This window comes from Camelus dromedarius, chromosome 13 (assembly GCF_036321535.1).
Source record: "Camelus dromedarius isolate mCamDro1 chromosome 13, mCamDro1.pat, whole genome shotgun sequence".
Taxonomy (NCBI): domain Eukaryota; kingdom Metazoa; phylum Chordata; class Mammalia; order Artiodactyla; family Camelidae; genus Camelus; species Camelus dromedarius.
Window position 1 is genome coordinate 33859 of NC_087448.1, and position 21709 is coordinate 55567.

Consider the following 21709-nt stretch of genomic DNA (forward strand, 5'->3'; position numbering starts at 1 on the left):
ACAAGACCTTCAAATACAAACTACAGAACTCCATATATGCCCAAACTAAATTTCACAACATAACTTCATATTACAGTTAATGATCTCACAAGTTCTTTTAAAAGAAAAACCTGATGTTCTAAGTAAAGATCTCAAATATTTGCAAATGATGCAACTGACAAGGGCTTAATTTCCAGAATATACAAACACCTCAAATAACTGAATAACAACAACAACAACAACAAAACAGCAACAACAACTCAATCAAGCAATGGGCAGAAAACCTAAACAGACATTTCTCCAATGCAGACATACAGATGGCCAATAGGCACATGAAAACATGCTCAATATCAATAATTAACTGAAAAATGCAAATCAAAACTACAATGAGGTATCCCTTTACATTGGTCAGAATGGCCATCATTAAAAAGTCCACAAATAATAAATGCTAGAGATGGTGTGGAGAAAAGAGAACCCTCCTACACCACTGATGGGAATGTAATTTGGTGCAGCCATTGTGGAAAATAGTATGGAGATTCCTCAAAAACTAAAACAGACTTACCCTATGATCCAACAATCCCACTCCTGGGCATATATCTGGAGGAAACTCTAATTTGAAAAGACACATGCACCCCAATGCTCATAGCAGCACTATTTACAATGGCCAAGACATGGAAACAACCCAAATGTCCATCGACAGATGACTGGATAAAGATGTGATATATATATACATTATACATATATGGCATATATACATAATGGAATATTACACAGCCATAAAAAGAATAAAATAATGCCATTTGAAACAAAAATGAACTTACTTACAAAACAGAAACACACTCACAGACAGAAAACAAACTTATGGTTAGCAGGGGGAAAGGGCGGGGGAAAGGATAAATTAGGAGTTTGGGATTTGCAGATACTACTATATATAAAACAGGCAACAAGATCCTACTGAGACAGGAAGGAAGAGGGCAGGGCACAGCCACTCAAGGAATGACAGCAACCAAAATGGTGGAAGATTCACCTCCTAGTTGGCCTTGAGGATTAAGAGGTTTGATTTCTAATAGACCTTCAGCTTCATTATACGCTCATTGTAACAGCATGATCAAATAACATGCCCGCAGGCGCCATGACAGACCCAAGGCTAACCGCAAAAGGCCAAAGAATGCACGGTGGCCCAGTCCCTGGGAATCCCAGCCCCTTCCCCAGGGCTGTTAGATTGATTGCACCTGTAGGCTTGTGAAGCTACTGAAACCATAAAAAGTGACAACACCATGCCTAGTGGTCCTTTGCACTTTGTATCCCCTTTGGAGAGGGCCTGCCCTCTGCCTATGGAGTGTGTACCTACTTTTACTTTAACCTGAGCACCCAATTCCCACAACTCTTTCCTTGCCTGCCTCTTGCCTTATACTCTATGCAGTATGTATCTCTCTAAATAAATCTACCTTAACTCAACAGTGGCTTGCACTTGAATTCTTTTCTGCACAAAGCCAAGGACCCACACTTGGCAGGGCACATCCCAGGGGCTCAACCGAGACCTGGGACTCAGCCCTCCTCATGCCCCACATCCTGCATCACTACTGTAAAGCACAGGGAGCTATATAATCAGCATCTTGTAGTAACCTACAATAATACAGAATATGAGAAAGAATGTTTCTGTGTATAACTGAATCAATATGCTGTACACCAGAAATTAACACAACAGTGCAAATCAATCATACTTCAATTTTAAAAAATCTCATGGCTACGTTCACACCTGCCACTTAAATCGTGTTTTTATTTGCATTTTTCTTATTATTAAAGCTGAAGGTTTTCCTCTTTATTGGACATGTCGGTCTTCTTTTGTAAATAAGCTGTTTGTGTCTTTCCCCTGTATTTCTCAACAGGGTTTCAGCATTTCTTTTTTTCATAAATTTTCAGCCAGGAGATAAGAGTTCATTTCAGAGTTGGGCCCTGGAGGATGGGAAGCATTTGCCTGGGTAAGGTGAATGGTGTTCATTTATCTGCAGTCCCGTCACCCACTCCCCTCCAGTCCCAGTGAGTTTACCGTGAACCTGGGCAGGTACGCCCTTCAATTCCAGGCAGGTGCCTCCATCGGGGAGGAGTCCACGGAGCTCAGGTAAAAGATATTAGAAAATTTTTTAGCCTTTAATTTTAAGTTTTCTTTTAAAGCTGTTAAGTCAAAATTATGGATCACCTTGCTAAAAAAACAAAAACCTGCAAATTTCCTAGCATGCACCCGTTACTGTTTAAGACTATTTACAGAAATTAAAAGGATGCAAGATCTTAAACTTGGGTAAAAGTGAGGATAAAACAAAAACCACAGGGATAGACCGGAGATGCTGCAACGGAGGCAGAGTGGAGGCCGCTGGCTCACACAGCGACCACGCGCCAGCTGTTCTCCTGGCGCAGCACCGTCTCGGCCGGGCGCTTGGGATCCGCGGAGATGTTAGCCTCAAAGGACCCGAAAAACAAGCAAGTCCAAGACCCTGAGCAGCCGAGGGACCGCAGGCCGCGGCTCGGCCCCTCCACCCAGCGGGAGGCGCAACGCCGAGGCCCGCCCGGCCCGCACGGTAGGGAGTATCACGGACCCACATCGAGCCCCACCGGCTCGCAGGAACTTCCGGGCATGTCCGGGCGGGGGCCGCACGGCCCTTCGCGGGGCGGGTGGGAGTTGCATCACTTCCGGGGGCCTAGCGGGCTGCTTGACCCGCCGACGTCCCCTCGGCAAAGCGACGTCCCCGCGCCCAGCGATCTGATTGGTCCGCGTGGGAGGGCGCGCGGCGCCAAACTCGCTTCCCGTCAGCCTCCGCCCGCCCGCTCTGTGGCCGCGCGCACGTTCGCGCGCCCGGAGCCCGCGCCTGCGCCTCGCCGCCATTCGGGAGGCCGCCGCGCCGCAGGGCCTCGCGGAGCCGCCCGGGGCCGCGAGCCCGGCCTCCCGCCGTCCTTCGCCCGCCTGGACGCCGCCCGCTGCCCACCGGTGAGGAGCGGGGCGGGCGGGAGGGGCGTCATCCGGGCCGTAGCCCCGAGGAAGCCGGGGACGGCCTCCGAGGAGGGGCCTGGCCGGGCCGCCTGCCGGCGGAAGGACCGCTCCCCCGGAGGCCAAGGCGGGGTTGGGCCGCCAGATCCGGGGTGGGAGGCCCTGCGTCACCCCGTCAGAGGCAGGAAGCGTTTTGTCGGAAACCCCGCGAGGAGCGGGGACCTCACTCAGCCGGGCGGGCATGTTCTGCGTTCTGGCCCGGAGGCAGTTTCCTCTGCCCCTCGTCTGCGTGGGCTTTTGTCGTCGTTGCTATTTAAAACTCAGCCAGGCAGCCCCTGGCGTGGGAGGAGTGTGATCGTGTGTGTGATAAGGGGTTAGTGTCCAGAGGATGTAAAGAAATCCTGCAGCTCAACCACAAAAAGCGGTTTTAAAATGGGCAACGGACTTGAGTGGGTATTTCTCCCAAGAAGACGTGCAGATGGCCAGTGAGCACATCAGAGGATGCTCATTAGCCATCAGAGTTACGAAAATGAAAACCAGAATGAGATACCACTTCACAGCCACTGATACGGTTATTATTGAAAACAAGAGTGGACACTCGTTCGTTGCTGGCAGGGTAGTAAAATGGTGCGGCCACCACCTGTGGAAAACAGTGTAGTACTTTCTCAAAATTTGGGCATGGAGTTACCATATGACCCACCAATTCCCCTCCTAGGTGTAAACTCTGAAGAATTGGAAGCAGGGACTCAGATACTCGCACACCAGTGTCCACAGCAGCCTTATTCAGAATAGCTTAAAGGAGGTAACAGTCTAAATGACTATCAACAGATGAATGGGAATAAATTGTGGTATGTTACTCATCCTTAAAAAAGAATTAAATTCTGATACATGCTGCGGTGTAGACATGCCCAGTGAGGTAAGCCAGATACAGAAGAACAGGTGTGTGATTCCGCTCAGAAACAGAAAGGCAAATAGGGCTGGAAAGGGGTACTGTTGAATGAGTGTCCAGTTTCTGTTTATGGTGATGAAAGGTTCTGGAAGTGGATCATGGTGGTGGTCATACAACATTGTGAATGTACTTAATGCCACTCAGTTATGCTTTTAAAAATGGCTGGAATGGTCAATATTATATTTTACCACAGTTTAGAAAGTGTATACAAAAAGGCAAAACTACAGAGACAGTGGTTGTGAGGAGCACGGGGAATTGTTAGAACAGTGACATTACTTTGTGTGAATCTGTAATGGTAGAGAACGTGACACTACATTTGTGAAAACCCTCAGAGCTGTACAGCACGTGGGGTGAGCCCTGTATAAAGTGGACTTTAGTTAAGAGTAACTATATATTCGTCTCTAACAAGTCTGCCACATTAATACAGGGTGTTAATAATAGGAAGGGTGTGCAAGGGAGGAAAGGAGATACATGAGAACAGAGAACTTTCTGTTCAGTTTTTCCTTAAACCTGAAACTGCTCTAAGAAACAAAGTTTAATTTTAAAAGAAAACCAGCGAGGGTGAAGAGCAATACTAGTGGGACCCCATTGGCTTTAAACGTGCTCTGCTACACACATTTTTACATTTAAGAGCTGTGTGTCAAAATGTTTTAGACGACGACCGGTAGTGCTAGACTTTAAGGAAGAAGTTGAATGGGAGATGAAAATAGGTGTGATATCACCCGCTATCCTCACTGAAAAATACAGGATGATGGAGTAGCAAAACACTCATGATTAAAACATGTTTTTAGAGACAATGTTGTCTGTAGAGGTGAAAAGTAAGATAAGAAATTTTTATTAATCTGAATAATGTAGAGTTACTTTCATAGTTAGGCTTAGGAGCCCTGACCTTTAGGAAGAAAACTTCTGTAATCTTGAGGCTGCAAGTAATCTTAGTGTCTCACCTAGCAGTTGAATTCTGGACTCAATTTTCCAGCGTCACCATGGGAGAGACATCGTTGTCTTACAACAGAGATCTGGAAGCAGAAACCAGGGGCTTCTGTAGCTTCCTGTGACCTACTTACTGTGATCTTTGACAGGTTGGTCCCTCTCCCCCAGCATGAGTTTTGTGTTGATTGTAAAATAAGGTTGGACTTAAGTCCTGTGAGGATCCTTCCAGTCCTTTACTGACCATTGGATTCCAATTGTGGACGGCTCCTACCTAACAAAGCAACTCATTCTAGTCCATGATTAAATACTTTGTAACAAACTTTTTAGGTTGACCTGAAGTCTCTTTTCCTGCTGGCTTCCACTTGGACAGCTTACATGTTAATCTGAAATTCTTCCTCTTTTGAAGTTAAGTCTCTGCTCACAAATGACATCTTCTTAAAGACTGACTACCATTATATTTGCTTTCTTTTGCATATTCCTAGTCTTAAGGACTTTCTTAAAGTATCCTTCCCAGTAATCCACTGGGATACTCTGCCCAGTGCAGACTCTAGTCTTATAGTCTGCAATTGATAATTGGATTACAGATGTTTGATAAATTTCATTTAGTTGAATGTGGCCCATTTACTGGCTTTTCAAGATCTTAGTAATCCCATTGTATTCGTTTGGTCAGGATACACAAGGAAGAACCTGGATAGATAGCAGAACGTTTTTCTGGTCCTTCGTCAGGTGCTGATTATCTGCCTGATCTTGAGAAAGGTGGTTTATGTCTAGGTTTGAGTTCCCTTCACTATAAATAGAAGTTTTAAAGTACATGATCTCTGAGGTCTTCTGCCCTACAATCCAATGACTCAGGCTAGACAATAGTTCAGGTCTTTCCTAATTTTACAATTCTGGGAATCTAAGATCAGTTCCCCAGTCTTCATGAGACATCATGAAGCACTACCATCCCTCCCTTTTGCAGAAGCCTCTTCCCTCTTTGCCCCTTGATCCTATTGGTATGTTGTCCCTTCCTCCACTGTGTGTTAATTTGCTGCTCTGCTGTGCATGGATAATTGACAGAATAGCCTGTAGTCACGGCAGGAGTCTCCTGGATGCCGGTCACATCAGCTGAAGTTAGATGGTGGGTTTGAGAAGGTTTGACTGGGTTAGGGTTAGGTATTACATAGTGGATCATTACCATGGAATTTGATAGTCATGGATAGCATCTACTGTAGTCTTTGGTGTCCTTTCATTGCAGTTAGTGTCCAGGCTTATTGGATTGGACCCCTCTCACTGTTGGAAGGGGCAGGACAGTGAGAGGAAGAGGCAGAATTCTATTACAGAGGGCACAGATTACCACAGAGAAGTAATTTTGATTACCCTTCTTTTATTTTTTTTCAGGTTCAAGTTCTCATCTTTGTCCTCCTTGATGTACTGCAGGCTATTGTCTGTGGTTTACTCAAAAAGCCATGTAGACTTCTCTGCCCGTGTAAGACTTCTAGTAAGACAGCTGGTAAGTCTACTAGGGAAAAGTATGTTGTGTTTTCATTCCCTCCCCATTCTAAAACTACTTGTCCTGGATTTCAGTGATATTCTGCCAGCATTGCTTTGCATATATTTTTGTGTGCTTTTATCATTTCTCACTTTCTGATGTTTAAGAGAGTATTTTATGATGAGTATATTTTTGAAAAGTGCTTGGTGGAGTTCTCGAGGAAAAACTCTATAAAGGTATACACACCCATATATGTAATGATGTATGAACATGTGCTAAAAATGTTACTTACAGAATCTGTTTTAGCAGTTGTTGGATTCCCATGCTAAGAACACCCAGATGGAAATGGTGGAGAATAGACTAGAGTCCAGAATGGAATCATACATGAAACTTAGTCATTGCTAATAGAACGTCATAGCTCAGCATAATTTAAAAGAGTCATAAGGAAAACACTCAAGTTTTTAATTTTTATGTAAACCACCTATACATAGTAAAAAAAAAAATTTACAGTCGAGAGACATGGTAAAGTGAGAAGATATTTTCCATATAGAGGCTGATTTCTTTTATATGCAGGGCTATTATAAATTAGTAAGAATAGGCAAAGCACATCCTGGAAAAATAAATACACATGAATAATAAGGTAAAATGCTCATTAGCCTTTCTCATTAAAGAAAAGTACATTACAACAATAGTGAGACATCAGTTTTCACCTAAGAAGTAGCAAGGATTAGAAGTTTAATGATACTCTGTTGACAAGGGAGTTGGGGAATTGTTCTTCACATATGCACTATTGGTTGGTATATAAAAGTACAGCAACTTTTTGAGAGTTTGGTAAAATATCAGTTTCAGTTGCGAAAAGCCTTTGAACCATGTAATCCATTTCTGGGTTTTTCCCCCTTCAGAAATACCCTTAAATTCAGAGAAGGAAACTCTGCTTACTCTGTATGTAAAAATGTCCTAGAAAATGCCTTCTAATTCAGCAGAATTCCTGAACATTATATTTGCCCTTACTATAGAAACACGGAAACTTGGCCAGTTTTGTCTCCAGAATCACCAGAACATGTTCCTCTCGCTTCCCTGGAGCCTGGTCCTGTTGTTTCTCCTAAGCCACAGGCACCTTTTCTTCCTTCAGTGAAAGTGTATTGCAGAACAATATGTTTAATATCTCATTTGTGTAAAAGTGTGTGCACTTTTGTAAAGATAAACATGTCTTCAGTGACACGTAAGTACAGTGGCTTCCCCTGGGGAGTGATACTGTGCGTGTATCTGGTACTGTGTGAGTAAGTGTGTTTTTAACCGTGAACTTCTGTTACTTTTACCACCTAAGAAGACTCACTTAAAAGGTTAAAAGTCTCATTTTCTGGCAAGCAACTTGCCTTAAGTTTCCTCCACCAGAACTGCCCTTTGCTTGGCAAACTCCTTCACGTCATTCAAGACCTCTGCTTGAGTGCCTTTCCTTGACAGCCTTCTCTGTGTTGTCCTCTGCACTCTCACCTCCCCAGCTCTAGTAAGCACCATATTGTAAGACACCCCTTTAAACACAAAGTGCTTAGAAAAGCATGGAACACAAAATGATTTATTAAATGGATGGATAAAAATAGATTAGGATGGATAAAACATTACAAGATATGTTGATTTTTTTAAGCCATCTTTTCATAGTTAGATTTAGTTTAACAAGTACTTCCTGAAGTGGATCTAAGGTTTCTTATTGAGCCTTAATAGCCTAACTATAACTTTCATATTTACTCAGCTTTGTGTGCTGACACTTTATTGATTCAGGGTTTTAGAGTCAAAGTGTAAGGCACAGGCAGTAGATAATGCTGGAGTCAGACCTGGGTCACTGGTAGTCCTGTAACATGGGTAAGTCACTTCTTTGAACATCAGTTTCTTCATCTGTAAATGAAAATACTGTGTGAGTTATGTTGTTAGGAGGATTAAATGAGATAATGTGTGTAAAACTAGCAGAGTTCCTGGAACTCAGTAAAATATTACTGACATTTCTCCTTTCTCTTCAAAATCTTAATAGAGATACCATCTAATAAATGCATGTGCCATTCTAGGCTTAAAATGATACAAGTATAGAAAGGACTAGAACAGTATTTTTATTCAAAATTTTGTTCCCTGAAAATAAGTTATTTCTACTTTATTGCAGCACTGCTTTTAGAGAATATAATCGTGTATGTTAGAAAGAAAAATGGAAGTATTCCAGGACCTTCATAAACTATCAGCACGTTTGGAGTGTGACCACTGCAGTTTCAGAGGCACAGATTATGAAAATGTACAAATCCATATGGGTACCATCCATCCGGAATTTTGTGATGAAATGGATGCTGGTGGGTTAGGTAAAATGATATTCTACCAGAAAAGTGCAAAGCTATTTCACTGCCATAAATGCTTTTTCACCAGCAAGATGTACTCTAATGTATATTATCACATCACATCCAAACATGCAGCCCCAGAGAAATGGAGTGAGAAACCAAAAAATCAGTTAAACAAAGAAGCAGATCCTGTGAAAAGCCCTCTTCTTCCTGAACACCAGAAAATGCCCCCTAATTCAGGAGAACTCCTGAAATCTATACCTGCCCTTTCCGTGGAAACACAGAAATTTGGCCCAGTTACGTCTCCAGAATCACCAAAACCCACTCTTACTTCCCTGGACTCTCAGAATTCTGGCCGTGTTGTTTCTCCTGAGCCACAGACACCTTCTCTTCCTTCTCCCGAGCCTCCAAAACCTGCCCCTATTTCTTCTCCTGAACTTCCAAAACCAGTCCCTCTAGTTTCTGAATCCCAGAAACCAGTGCCTGTTCCTTCTCCAGAACCACAGAAACTTGCTCCTGTATCTCCTGAGCCAGTAAAGGCTACTCTTATTAATCCCAAACCTCAGAAGCACTCCCATTTCCCAGAAACACTGGGGCCACCTTCAGCCTCATCTCCAGAGTCACCAGTTCTAGCTGCCTCCCCTGAACCTTGGGGACCGTCCCCAACTGCATCTCCAGAGTCTCGGAAGCCAGCCCGGACTGTCTCCCCTGAGCCAAGGAAGCTCTCCCCTTCTGAGTCCCCTGAACCTTGGAAGCCATTCCCTGCTGTCTCCCCAGAGCCTCGGAGACCAGCTCCAGCTGTGTCACCAGGTTCTTGGAAGCCAGGGCCACCTGGGTCCCCCCGGTCTTGGAAATCCAGTCCTTCAGCATCATCAGGACCTTGGAAGCCAGCTAAACCTGCTCCATCTGTGTCTCCTGGACCTTGGAAACCAATTCCTTCTATATCACCTGGACCTTGGAAACCAGCCCCCACATCCTGGAAGTCTTCATCAGTCTCACCTGGTTCCTGGAAGTCTCCCCCTGCATCTCCTGAGTCATGGAAGTCCGGCCCACCAGAACTCCGAAAGACAACTCCCACCTTGTCACCTGAACATTGGAAGACAGTTCCCCCAGTGTCTCCTGAGCTCCGTAAAGCAGGACCTCCCTTGTCTCCTGAGCTTCGCAAACCAGGCCCACCACTGTCCCCAGAGATCCGAAGTCCAGCAGGATCTCCAGAGCTCAGAAAACCCTCAGGGTCTCCAGAGCTTTGGAAGCTTTCTCCTGATCAGCGGAAAACTTCTCCTGCTTCACTTGATTTTCCTGAGCCCCAGAAAAGTTCCCGTGGTGGTTCCCCTGATCTATGGAAGTCTTCCTTTTTTATTGAACCTCAGAAACCTGTCTTCCCTGAGACCCGGAAACCAGGTCCTTCTGGGCCACCTGAGTCCCCTAAAGCGGCCTCTGATATCTGGAAGCCTGTTCTCTCTGTTGATACTGAGCCTAGAAAACCCGCCCTGTTTTCCGAGCCTGCCAAAACAGCCCCTCCTGCTTCTCCTGAACCACGAAAACGTGCTCTTTTTCCAGAGCCCCGGAAACATACCCTTTTCCCTGAACTTCCCAAATCTGCTATCTTCTCAGAATCTCAGAAGGCAGTTGAGCTTGGTGATGAACTACAGACAGATGCCATAGATGATCAAAAGTGTGATGTTCTGGTTCAGGAAGAACTACTAGCTACACCTAAGAAACTCTTAGAAGACACTTTATTTCCTTCCTCAAAGAAGCTCAAGAAAGACAACCAGGAGAACTCGGATGCTGAGCTTAGTAGTAGCGAGTATATAAAGACAGATTTGGATGCGATAGACAGTAAGGGCCAAGAGTCAAGCAGTGACCAAGAGCAGGTGGATGTGGAGTCTATTGATTTTAGTAAAGAGAACAAAATGGGCATGACTAGTCCAGAGCAGTCCAAGAACGTTCTGCAGTTTACTGAAGAAAAAGAAGCTTTTATCTCTGAAGAAGAGATTGCAAAATATATGAAACGTGGAAAAGGAAAGTATTATTGCAAAATTTGTTGCTGTCGTGCTATGAAAAAAGGTGCTGTTTTGCATCATTTGGTTAATAAGCATAATGTCCATAGCCCTTACAAATGCACAATTTGTGGAAAGGCTTTTCTTTTGGAATCTCTCCTTAAGAATCATGTAGCAGCTCATGGGCAAAGTTTACTTAAATGTCCACGTTGTAATTTTGAATCAAATTTCCCAAGAGGCTTTAAGAAACATTTAACTCATTGTCAAAGCCGGCATAATGAAGAGGCAAATAAGAAGCTAATGGAAGCTCTTGAACCTCCACTGGAGGAACAGCAGATTTGATTTTTAAACAGTGTGAATATGTGCTCTACAGAGTTGTTTATTGAAACCATTTGTTGAAAGTGTAGTTAAATAGCCTAGTTGAATCAGTAGATGTTGGTGTGTATAATGTACTGCGTTTAATTGTCTCGGTAGTGTTACAAAGAATGAGCATTTGGGTTTTTTGTTTTTGGTTTTTTGTTTTTGGTCTCTATTTATGTGGCTATCTTGTAAGTCAGTACATTCATATTGTGTATTCCGGATGTGTAAAATTTCTTCAATTTCTTTTCAGTGTATTTGAATTTGAAGAGGTAGGCATTCCATTTAATGATCAAGAGCAAGTCATACTCAATTTCAGACATCTAGGTAAAGTGCATCTTTTTTTGTGAAACTAATTTCAGGCAATGGAAATCATTAGTTGGAATGTTTAAGAATTACGGATGAAAATTTTCAGAAATTTTGTTCTCTTAAATGTACTTTCAGATCATAAAAGTTATTTTAAGATTTTTATTGGATCATGTAAAATTAGTTTATTTATAAAACTTGAACCACTTCTAGATGCTTAATTGCTCTTATGGAAAATTGGATCTCAGGGTTGCTGATTTTCTGCTACAAGGGGGAAGTTGAGTCAGTTAAAAAAAATAGTTTGCAGCCTTCTCCTATAGGAAACTGGGAAGCCTGAGTGTGATTTTAGGCCTCACCCTTGGTTGTTTCTTTTGGAGTCTTCCATTCTGTACCTAACCCCAAATTCTGGCCCTTCACTTCCCTGTGAGCTCACGCCAATAGATGACCCTTACTTGTCAAATGCACACGAGCCGTACCTCCTCCTCCTGGGCTTTACGCACCATCTGTTGGGGCTTCAGACCAGGGTAATGAGCAGGAACTGAAAGTCTTCCAGATTCACAACAAAAAACTTTATAAATAGACATTGCTGTTTAAGAATACATCAGTTTTATGTTTTTCACAGTTGTTACTGTAAATACCTTGTGCCTGTTCATGGGTTATTTTATTCTAAAATTTTTTGTCAAATGTGTATCAACCAAATTAAAAACAAAGACTTTGATGTTAGCAACATCTTCAGGTGTGTGTTTCCTTTTGTGTAATTTTCATTGTATGTTACCAAATCCAATTATTCTTTCCAATTTCCTCTTGGTTTTAGCATATTAATTTTGATATCTGGAGCAGCATTTTCTCAGCTCTGCTTTCTCAGAGTTCTGTGATAGGTAAGTTAGGGTGTTCACAGTCATCCCTTGGTATCCACAGGGAATTAGTTCCAGGACCCCCTGCAGATTCCAAACTCTGTGGATGCTTACGTCCCTTATATAAAATCATGTAGTGTTTGTATATAACCTACACACACATCATCCCATATACCTTAAATCATCTCTAGATTACTTACAATGCTTGATACAGTGTAAATGCTATGTAAATAGTTGCTGGCATGGTGGCAAAATCAAGTTTTGTTTTTTGGAACTTTATGGAAATTTTTTTCTAATATTTTTGATTCATGGTTCTTGAATCCAGGAATGTGGAAACCAAGAATACAGAGGGCTGACTACATTAGGCACTCCTTATGGAACACCTCATCAATTCATATCAGCGTATCAAAGGGTGTTTAATCTTGGTTGTGGTCAGTCCTGACTGCCTCATTTAAACAATGTGACGTTTTTAGTGCCATAAGGATTCTGATATTTGGCCACAATTGAGATACTGGCTTTTATTGAGCTGTTCCCAGATATTTGGGAATAAGACATTTGTTCCCATTTTTTCACAGCATCCAAAAGAATACGCGCCTTGGGAAGACTTAGGTCGTACTAGGAAGGCCCTACAAACTTCAGACCTGTCACTGGTGAGCACGGTCTGGCAGGCAAGCGTGTGAGTGGTTGGTGGGATTGTTGGTTACACTGGGTACCTTGAGGATGAGCTTCCAGTTCTGGGGTTTCCTGCTAGGTGTGATGCCAAACAGTAGGACAGATAAGGTATCTTGGACACAGCTGTCTGTTTCTTGTATACTGACTTGATTAAAATTATGAACCGAAAGACAAGGGGCCTGTGGCGCCCAGAAACCCTTTAGAAGCCTGCAGTCTCAGACCAACTGTTAGAGCATGTGACGACATGCAACGGCTTCTTAGGCCTTCACGCTTTTTGATGCAAGCTTCTTACAGAATCCTTCCTAAATTACACAAGGGGGAGCCAGCTGGATCCCACAACTTGCCATCTGATGTTTTCTCATGATACTGTCACAAGTGAGAGGGTATACTGCTAGCATAGGTGGTGGTGCGTGAGCAGCTGTGGCACGGAGCCCTCAGCTGTACTTACTGAACCACTTGTTCATGGCTCCCCGCTTGTTCCTCCGTTTCCCTCTCAGGTCAGGGGCAAGCTGGAGAACTTCTGTTCACCTCTGACAACTGCCTCGTTCACAGTAGCGTCCATCACTGATCAGTGTGACCCACTCTGTGCCTTTACATTTTCTTAATTTTCTATGTAATGGACTTTTTAGTGAAGTCTCCAGTGATTTCACATAATATGAAAGGGAATAAAAGTTATTGTACCATCTTTGGCAACATTACTGGTCTTGATGCCATTATATCCTAGGTGGCCAATTTAGTTTTCATTAATTTGACTACATGACTTGTGATGTGTCTGTAGCTGATCCTGCTTTTGTTTTTAATGTTGGTGTGGGTTCTATAGCTTTGTCTTGGATGAAGATGATGCTTATCAAATCTGATCTGCAAGCATCAAAATGAAGAGGGGTGTCCCTTTAAGTGGAATTGCATCCTTAAATTAACAACAACCCAAAAGTGTCTCCTTTCTCAGTCTAGCTATTTTTGTATTTCTTTCCCACTGCCGTGACACACTGCATGAAATGTGGCTTCAAACCACGCAGATTTGTTTTCTTACAGTTACAAAGTTCTCTGGGCTAACGTCAAGGTGTCAGCAGGGCTGTATCCTTTCCTGGAGGCTCCAGTAGAGAATCCATTCCCTTCTCTTTTCCAGCTTCTAGAGACCACCTGCATGCTTTCCTCATGGTTCCGCTTCTGCATCTGTGAGCTCGCACAGTGCGTCTTAGACTCTGCTTCTGGTGTCACGTGTTTCCCTCCCTCACACACTTAGGACCCTTGTGATTACATTGGGCTACCCAGATAACCTAACAGGATCTCCCTGTTTTAAAGTCAGCTAATTAGCATCCTTAAATCTCCTCTGAGATGTAAACCTCCATAGTCACAGTTTCTGGCAGTTGGGACTTGCCTACCACACCCGAGCTTGAAAATTGGGGTTTTCATCACTCTGCTTAGCCTATAGCAAGCCTGGTGGAGTTTCTTTGCCAACTTATCTGCTGCTACTACCATACTGCTCTAGGCCCTCATCACTGGTGCAGAAGACTGCTTAGTCCGGGGCCCCCAGTGTCAACCCCAACCCAACCCTTACACACCAAAATAAGGTCTCCACAATACTAATTTTATGTTACATTTGTTAAACAGAACGACCCCTTAAGGTACAGTTGCTTAAGGTCTTCTGTTGGCAAAGCATACCTTTTTCAGTAAACTTCTCAGCCCATCTCACAATTCTTGGTCTGTTTATCCTGTTAAAGTTCTACCCTTATTAAGCCAGGCATGGTTCTCTCCACTTGCAAAGGCTACTCTTGCAAGATGACTTTTTATTTTGTAAATTGGGGGAGGGGGGAACCTATAGGACTGGTTTGGACCTAAATTAGCATCAATTCAGTGCAGGAATGCTACTTTTTTTTTTTTTTTTTTTGGTTATAAATACCCCAGACTGGATGCTACACTCAATCCTAAAACTGAAGTACAATATGACATTTCAACACCTTTGATCCTGATCAGTTAGTTGCTTAGTTGTTTTGAGCATACTGTCAATTAACTTTTTGCTTCTAACACCAGCCAATCTCTTGCAGATGCTTGCCATGGGCCACAAGGAGGATTAGATGAAATGGGTAGGGAGTCTACTAAATTGTTACTTGATTTATATAAATGGAAGAGTTCTAGGTCAAGTGAACCAAATTCTAACTTGAATTATAAAAACAGAGTCATGGCCCCTCAATCATTTCCCAGATGAGCTTGTTTATGGACCTGGAACCCCTTGAATGAAGGGGCGACTGGGTCCCCTAGAGCAAGGACCCCAGTACACTACCAGGAATGTATACCGTTAAATTTTACCCCAACCTTCCCCAAAGGTACCTATGGTCATTTACCAGGGTGACTGCATTGGGGAAAAGGAAATAACCGACCCTTCAGGAATTCCTGGACAGTGGCTCTGAGATGACACTTGATTCCAGGAGACACCAAGTGTAACTGTGGCCCTCCGGTCAGAGTAGGGGCTTACAGAGTTCAGATAATCAACAAAGGTTCAGCTCAAAACCACTTCACAGTGGGTCCAGTGGGTCCCCAAACCATCCTGTGGTTATTTCCTCAGTTCCAGAATGCAGAATTAGAGTAGACACAGGCAGCATCCCCATGTTGATTCCCGACCTGTGAGATGAGGGCTATTATTGTGAAAAGGCCAGTAGAAAGCCTCTAGAATTGCCTCAGTCTAGGAAAAATGTAAATGCAGAGCCATCAGGCAAAAGGAGTTCTGGGAAGATGGCAGAACAGGAGCACCAGGAGCGGGTCTCCCCACCACGATAGCAGCTGAACTGGCAGAATCTGTCTGGTAACACTGTTTTGGGACTCAAATCTGTTAAAATCTTCAACTTTCAGGGGAAGAATTGGAGAGTAAGTTGCAGTTAATTTTGGTCAATCTGGGCTCTTCACAGAGTAGCAGCTACTTGTCCCCCACTCACAGCCACGTGAGCACGATGCACACAACTTGCAGGAGCTAGTGTGGGTGAAAAGGACCCTGTTTTGCAAATACAGAGGATCTGTGCTTTGCTTTCTAGTTGCTGCTTTAGATTACAGAAGTGCAGACAGAGACAGGCAACCATTCTTTTTGCACCTCCCCTCCAGCTAAAGTGACTTTCTGTTGATTTAAAGGGCCAGGACTTCCCCGCCCTCACCAAAAAAAACCCCACATACACTTCATTCTTTGTTTTTCTCCTTTGGAGAACCAGACGTTAAAGACTAGGGCATTAAAAAACTACTGCATGTACAGGGAAAATTAGAAAGTGACTGCTTGCCCAAGGGAAGGCTCAAAAGAGACATAAAAAGACATTGTTTACACCTCAGACTGATCCTTGGCACAGAGACAGTCTACAGCAGTTAAGTAAATAAACATATAACCAATAGAGGAAGAGGGAGAATCTGATTTCCAGAGTTACACATCAGCACATTCAAATGTCCAGTGTTCAGTAACAGCAACAAAAGGTACACAAAGAAACAGGAAAGTGGGCCTGTTCACAGGAAGAAAATTCAGCAGACTCTTTCCCTGAAACAGACATAGTGGGCAGATGTATTAGACAAAGACTTTATCTAAAGGTTTATCGATTTTGTTTATCTTTTAAAAAACTCAGCACTTAGTTTCCTCGCTCTTTAAATAGACGGTTGTGTTTTTCCTCTCCACTTCCTTTTCTGTGCTCTGATCTGTGTTACCGCTTTCTTTCTGCTAACTCTGGGCTGTTTGTTGTTCTTTTTCTATCTAGTTCCTTGAGTTGTAAAGTTAGGTTGTTTTTGAGATATTTTCTTTTTCCTATTTTTAAAATATTTTAAAAAATTATTTTTGTTCTTTATTGTTTTTTTTTCTTACTTTGGATTTGGGGGGTTAGGGTTAGGGGTTTGTTTGTTTGTTTGTTTGTTTTATTTATTTATTTTAATAGAGGCACTGGGGATTGAATCCAGGACCTCATGCATACTAACCCTAAGCATGCACTCTACCAATAAGTTATACCCTCTCCCCTCTTTTTTCTTAATGTAGGCATTTATCACTATAAAATTCCTTCTTAGAACTGCTTTTGCCGCATCGCACAAATTTTGGAATGCCAGCTTTCCATTTTCATTTGTCTCAGCTATTTTTTTGATTTCCCTTCTGATTTATTTGACCCATTGGTTTTTCAGAAGCATGTTTGATGTAGTGTGATGCTCCACGTTTGTGAATTTTCCTATTTTCTTCTAATTGTTTCTAGTTTCATTCCATTGTGGTTGGAAGAGTTGCTTGATACGATTTCAGTTTTCTCAAATTTATTGATTTGTTCTGTGACCAAACATTGGATCTGTCTTGGAGAATGTTTCACGTGCACTTGAGAATGTATATTCTGCTGCTATTGGTTGGTATAGTGTGTACATGCCTGTTTGGTCCATCTGGTCTAATGTGTAGGTTAAGTCCAGTGTTTCCTTATTGATCTTCTGTCTGGATGATTGTCCATTGTTGAAAGTGGGCCTTAAAGTCCCCTGCTATTATTTCATTGCTGTCTATTTCTCCCTTCATATCTGTTAATATTTGCTTTATATATCTTATGTGCTCCAATGTAGGGTGCATAAATACTTACAATTGTTAATTCTTGATGAATTAACCCCCTTACGCCTGTATAATGACGTCCTTTGTCTTACTGCAGTTTTTGGCTTAGTATCCTTTTGTCATAAGCATAGCTACCCCTGCTTTCTTTTGGTTTCCATTTGCATGGAATGTCTTATTCATGCCCTCACTTAAAGCTGAAATGAGTCTCTTTAGAACAGCATAGAGGGGGAGGGTGTAGCTCAATGGTAGAGCACTTGCCTAACATACACAAGGTCCTGGTTCAATCCCCAGTACCTCCATTAAAATAAATAAATAAATAAGCCTAATTACCTCCCCCTACCAAAAGTCTATAAATAATAAAGCTAATTTTAAAAAAAGAACAGCATAGAGATGGATCTTTTCCTTTTTTATCCATTCAGCCACTCTTTGTTTTTTCTTTTTTTAAATTGAAGTATCGTTGATGTACAATATTATATAAGTTACAGGTGTACAACATAGTGATTCACAATTTTTAAAGGTTATATTCCATTTATAGTTACTACAAAATACTGGCTATATTTGCTAGCTATATTCCTGTGTCATATAATACATCCTTGTAGCATATTTATTTTATATATAACTTGTATCTCTTAATCCCCATCCCTATCTTGCCCCTCCCCACTTCACCCCTCTCCACCGATAACTACTAGTTTGTTCTCTGTGAATCTGTTTCTTTTTGGTTGTATTCACTAGTTTGTTGTATTTTTTTGATTCCACATAAAAGTGATATCATACGGTATTTGTCTTTCTCTGTCTGACTTACTTCACTTCGCATAATTCCCTCCAAGTCCGTCCATGTTGTTTCAAATGGCAAAATTTCATTCTTTCTTATGGCTGAGTAGTATTCCATTGTGTATATACACCACATCTTCTTTATCCATTCTTCTGTTGATGGACACTTTGGTTGCTTCCATATCTTGGCAATTGTAAATAACACTGCTGTGAACATTGGGGTGCATATATCCTTTCAAATTAGTGTTTTTGTTTTTGTTGATACACAGCCAGAAGTGGAATTGCTGGGTCATATGGTAGTTCTATTTTTAGTGTTTTGAGGAAACTCCATACTGTTTTCCACAGTGGCTGCAGAAATTTACATTCCAGTCAACAGTGTATGAGGGTTCCCTTTTCTTCACATCCTTGCCAACATTTGCTATTTGTGCCATTCTGACAGGTGCGAGGTAATACCGCATTGTGGTTTTAATTTGCATTTCTCTGATTATTAACAATGTTGAGCATCTTTTCATGTGCCTATTGACCATCTGAATGTCCTCTTTGGAAAAATGTGTGTTCAAGTCATCTGCCCATTTTTAGAGTGAGGCTTTTGTTTTTTTTTTTTTTTTTTAAGTTGAGTTATATGAACTGTCTGTATATTTTGGATATTAACCCCTTGTCAGTCACATTGTTTGCAAATATTTTCTCTTACTCTTAAGGTTGTCTTTTCCTTTTGTCAATTGTTTCCTTTTCTGTGCAAAAACTTTTAAGTTTAATTAGGTACCATTTGTTCATTTTTGCTTTTATTTCCTTTGCTTCAGGAGACAAATCCAAAAAATATCGCTAAAATTTATGTCAAAGAGTGTTCTGCCTATTTTTCTTCTAGGAGTCTTAGGGTTTCTAGTCTTACATTTTCATGTATTTAAATTTATGAAAATGTTCTAATGTCATGCTTTACATGTATCTGTCCAGTTTTCCCAGCATCACTTACTGAAGAGACTCTCTTTTCTCCCCTGTTTATTCTTGTCTCTTTTGTTGTAGATTATTGACCGTAAGTGTGTGGGTTTATTTCTGGGCTCTCTATCCTGTTTCATTGATCCATGGGTCTGTTTTTGTGCTAGTACCATACTGTTTTCATTACTGTAGCTCTGCAGTATTGTCTGCAGTCAGGGAGCATGATTCCTCCAGCTCTGTTCTTCTTTCTCAAGATTATTTTGGCTATTCAAATTTTAAAATCATTTGTCTTAGTTCTGTGAAAAGTGCCCTTGGTTTTTTGATAGAGATTGCACTGGATCTGTAGATTGCCTTGGGTAGTATGGTCACTTTAACAATATTAATTCTTCCAACCCATGAACATAGTATATCTTTCCACATGTTTGTGTCATCTTCAATTTCTTTAATCAGTGTCATAGTTTTCTGTGTATGGGTCTTTTACCTCCTTAAGTAGGTTTATTACTAGGTATTTTATTCTTTTGGATGTAAGGGTAAGTGGGATTGTTTCCTTAATTTCTCTTTCTCATCGTTTATTGTTAGTGTGTAGAAACGCACAGATTTCTGTATACTAATTTTGTATTCTGCAACTTTACCAAATTCATTGATGAGCTCTAGTAATTTTCTGGTAGCGTCTTTAGGATTTTCTATGTATAATATCATGTCATCTACAAACAGTGACAGTTTTACTTCTTCCTTTCCAATTTGAATTCCTTTTATTTCTTTTTATTTTCTGATTTCTGTGGCTAGGATTTCCAATACTGTATTGAATAAAAGAGCCACTTCATCTTTAGAATGGAGAATTTAGTTCATTTACACTTAAAGTAATTATTGATACAGACTTACAATTTTGTTAATTGCTTTCTGACTGTTTTGAAGTTCCTTTCTTCCTCTTTTGCTCTTTTCCTTTCAGATTTGATTATTTTCTTTAGTGGTATGCTTTGATTCCTTTCCATGTATTTTTTGTGCATCTGTGATAAATTTTTGCCTTGTGGTTACCATGAGGCTTACATAAAACATCTTAAAACAGTTTACTTTTAGCTGATAACTTAACTTAGAATGCATATAAAAGCTCTACATTTTTACACTCTCCCCTCCCATATTTTGTTCTTGATATCACAATTTACATTTATTTACATCTATTGATATTATATATCCATTAACAAATTATTGTAGTTACAGTTATTTTAAGAGTTTTGTCTTTTAACCTTTGCACTAGAGTTACAAGTGATTATCCCACCACTATTACAATATTAGGATATGCTAAATTTAACTATATACTTACCGTTACCAGTGAATTGCTTTTCTGTTAGGAATCAGTGGCCTTTTGTTTCAGCTTGAAGAACTTCCATTAACACTTCTTCTAAGGCTGGTCTAGGGGTGATGAGCTCCTTCAGCATCTGTCTGTTTGGAAAACTTCTTCTATCTTCTTCAGTTCTGAAGGACAAATTTTCTGAGTAGGGTATTCTTGGTTTGTGTATCCCCCCACCCCCAACCTTGTTAATTATAACATCTCACTCCCTCCTGACCTGCAAAGTTTGTGCTGAAAAATCCACTGACAGTCTTGTGGGGGTTCCCTTGTGCATAACAAGTTGCTTTTCTCTTTCTGTTCTTAAGAATCAGTCTTTAACTTTTGACAATATGTCTCAGTGTGGGTCTCTTTGGATCCATCTTAATTGGTACTCCTTAGGCTTCCTGTATCTGGGTGTCTGTTTCTTTCTATGGGTTATGTTTTCAGTTATTATTATTTTTGGAATAAGGCTTTTACCCCTTTCCCTCTCTTTCCTTCTGGGACCTCTGTAATGCATATATTGGTCTGTTTGCTGGTGTCCTATAAGTCTCTTAAGCTATCTTTACTCTTTTTCATTCTTCTTCTTTTTGCTTCTCTAATTGGATGAATTCTACTGCCCTGCCTTCGAGCTTGCTGATCCTTCCCTCCAGTTGATTTAGTCTGCTGTTGACCATCTACTGAATTTTTCAGTTTAGTTATTGTATTCTTCAGCTCTATGATTTCTATTTGGTACTTTTTAATATTTTCTTTCTTTGTTGAAATTCATACTTCATGCAATGCTCTCCTGACCTCAGTGAGTACCTTTGTGACTGTTATTTTGAACTCTAGCCGTTAATTCACTTATCTCTATTTCATTAAGATCAGTTTCTGGATATTTATCTTGTTCTCTTTTTTGGAACATATTCCCCAGGTGTAATTACTCATTAAGGCTAAGACATTACTCACCTTTTTCATTATGAGCATCTCATGAGTGTACATTGGAGTTTTCCAGAGGCTACATGCTGTGTGGTGATGTTACTACTTTGACAGCCAAATGGACCACGGGTTTATGGATTCTTGAGCTTTAAAACATTTTGTTTTAATTGTGAATACTATAACATCAACAGATATAACCTAGTTATAAACAAAAAGTCCTTTGGGGTTGTCAATAATTTTTAAGAATGTAAAGAGTTCCTAAGACCAAAAAGTATGACAACCGTTGTTTTAAACCATTAATTTTGAAAATGAACACTAACAACCTATGGTTTGTTACACAGGCCAAATATGGTCTGCTGCTTGTTTTTATGAATAAAGTTTTATTGTAACACAGCCCTGCTCATTCA

At 41.2% G+C, this 21709-nt stretch overlaps 1 protein-coding gene and 1 long non-coding RNA gene across 3 annotated transcripts; one reads left to right on the forward strand and one right to left on the reverse strand.

The window, feature by feature from the left end:
- Nucleotides 1–2815: 2815 nt before the first annotated feature.
- CHAMP1 (chromosome alignment maintaining phosphoprotein 1) lies at nt 2816–12022 on the forward strand. 2 transcript variants are annotated; one of them, XM_031466403.2, is made up of 3 exons: nt 2816–2962; nt 6222–6333; nt 8465–12022. In XM_031466403.2, exon 3 carries the CDS (start codon nt 8492–8494, stop codon nt 10970–10972), a length of 2481 nt encoding a protein of 826 aa, XP_031322263.1. In that variant the 5' UTR covers nt 2816–2962; nt 6222–6333; nt 8465–8491; the 3' UTR covers nt 10973–12022. The 2 variants fall into 2 exon arrangements, with proteins under 2 accessions (XP_031322263.1, XP_064348982.1); XM_064492912.1 differs by lacking the exon at nt 2816–2962 and adding an exon at nt 4716–4990.
- LOC135322753 (uncharacterized) lies at nt 7040–21479 on the reverse strand. Its single transcript, XR_010383534.1, has 4 exons — nt 21333–21479; nt 20382–20533; nt 19943–20067; nt 7040–8205 (listed from the first exon to the last, which is right to left on the reverse strand). It is a non-coding gene; the product is annotated as an uncharacterized LOC135322753 (long non-coding RNA).
- Between the last annotated feature and the right edge of the window lie 230 nt (nt 21480–21709).

Bases quoted from the DNA above. Each gene is read 5' to 3' on its own strand.
- CHAMP1 (XM_031466403.2), top strand. From the start codon at position 8,492: ATGTTAGAAAGAAAAATGGAAGTATTCCAGGACCTTCATAAACTATCA.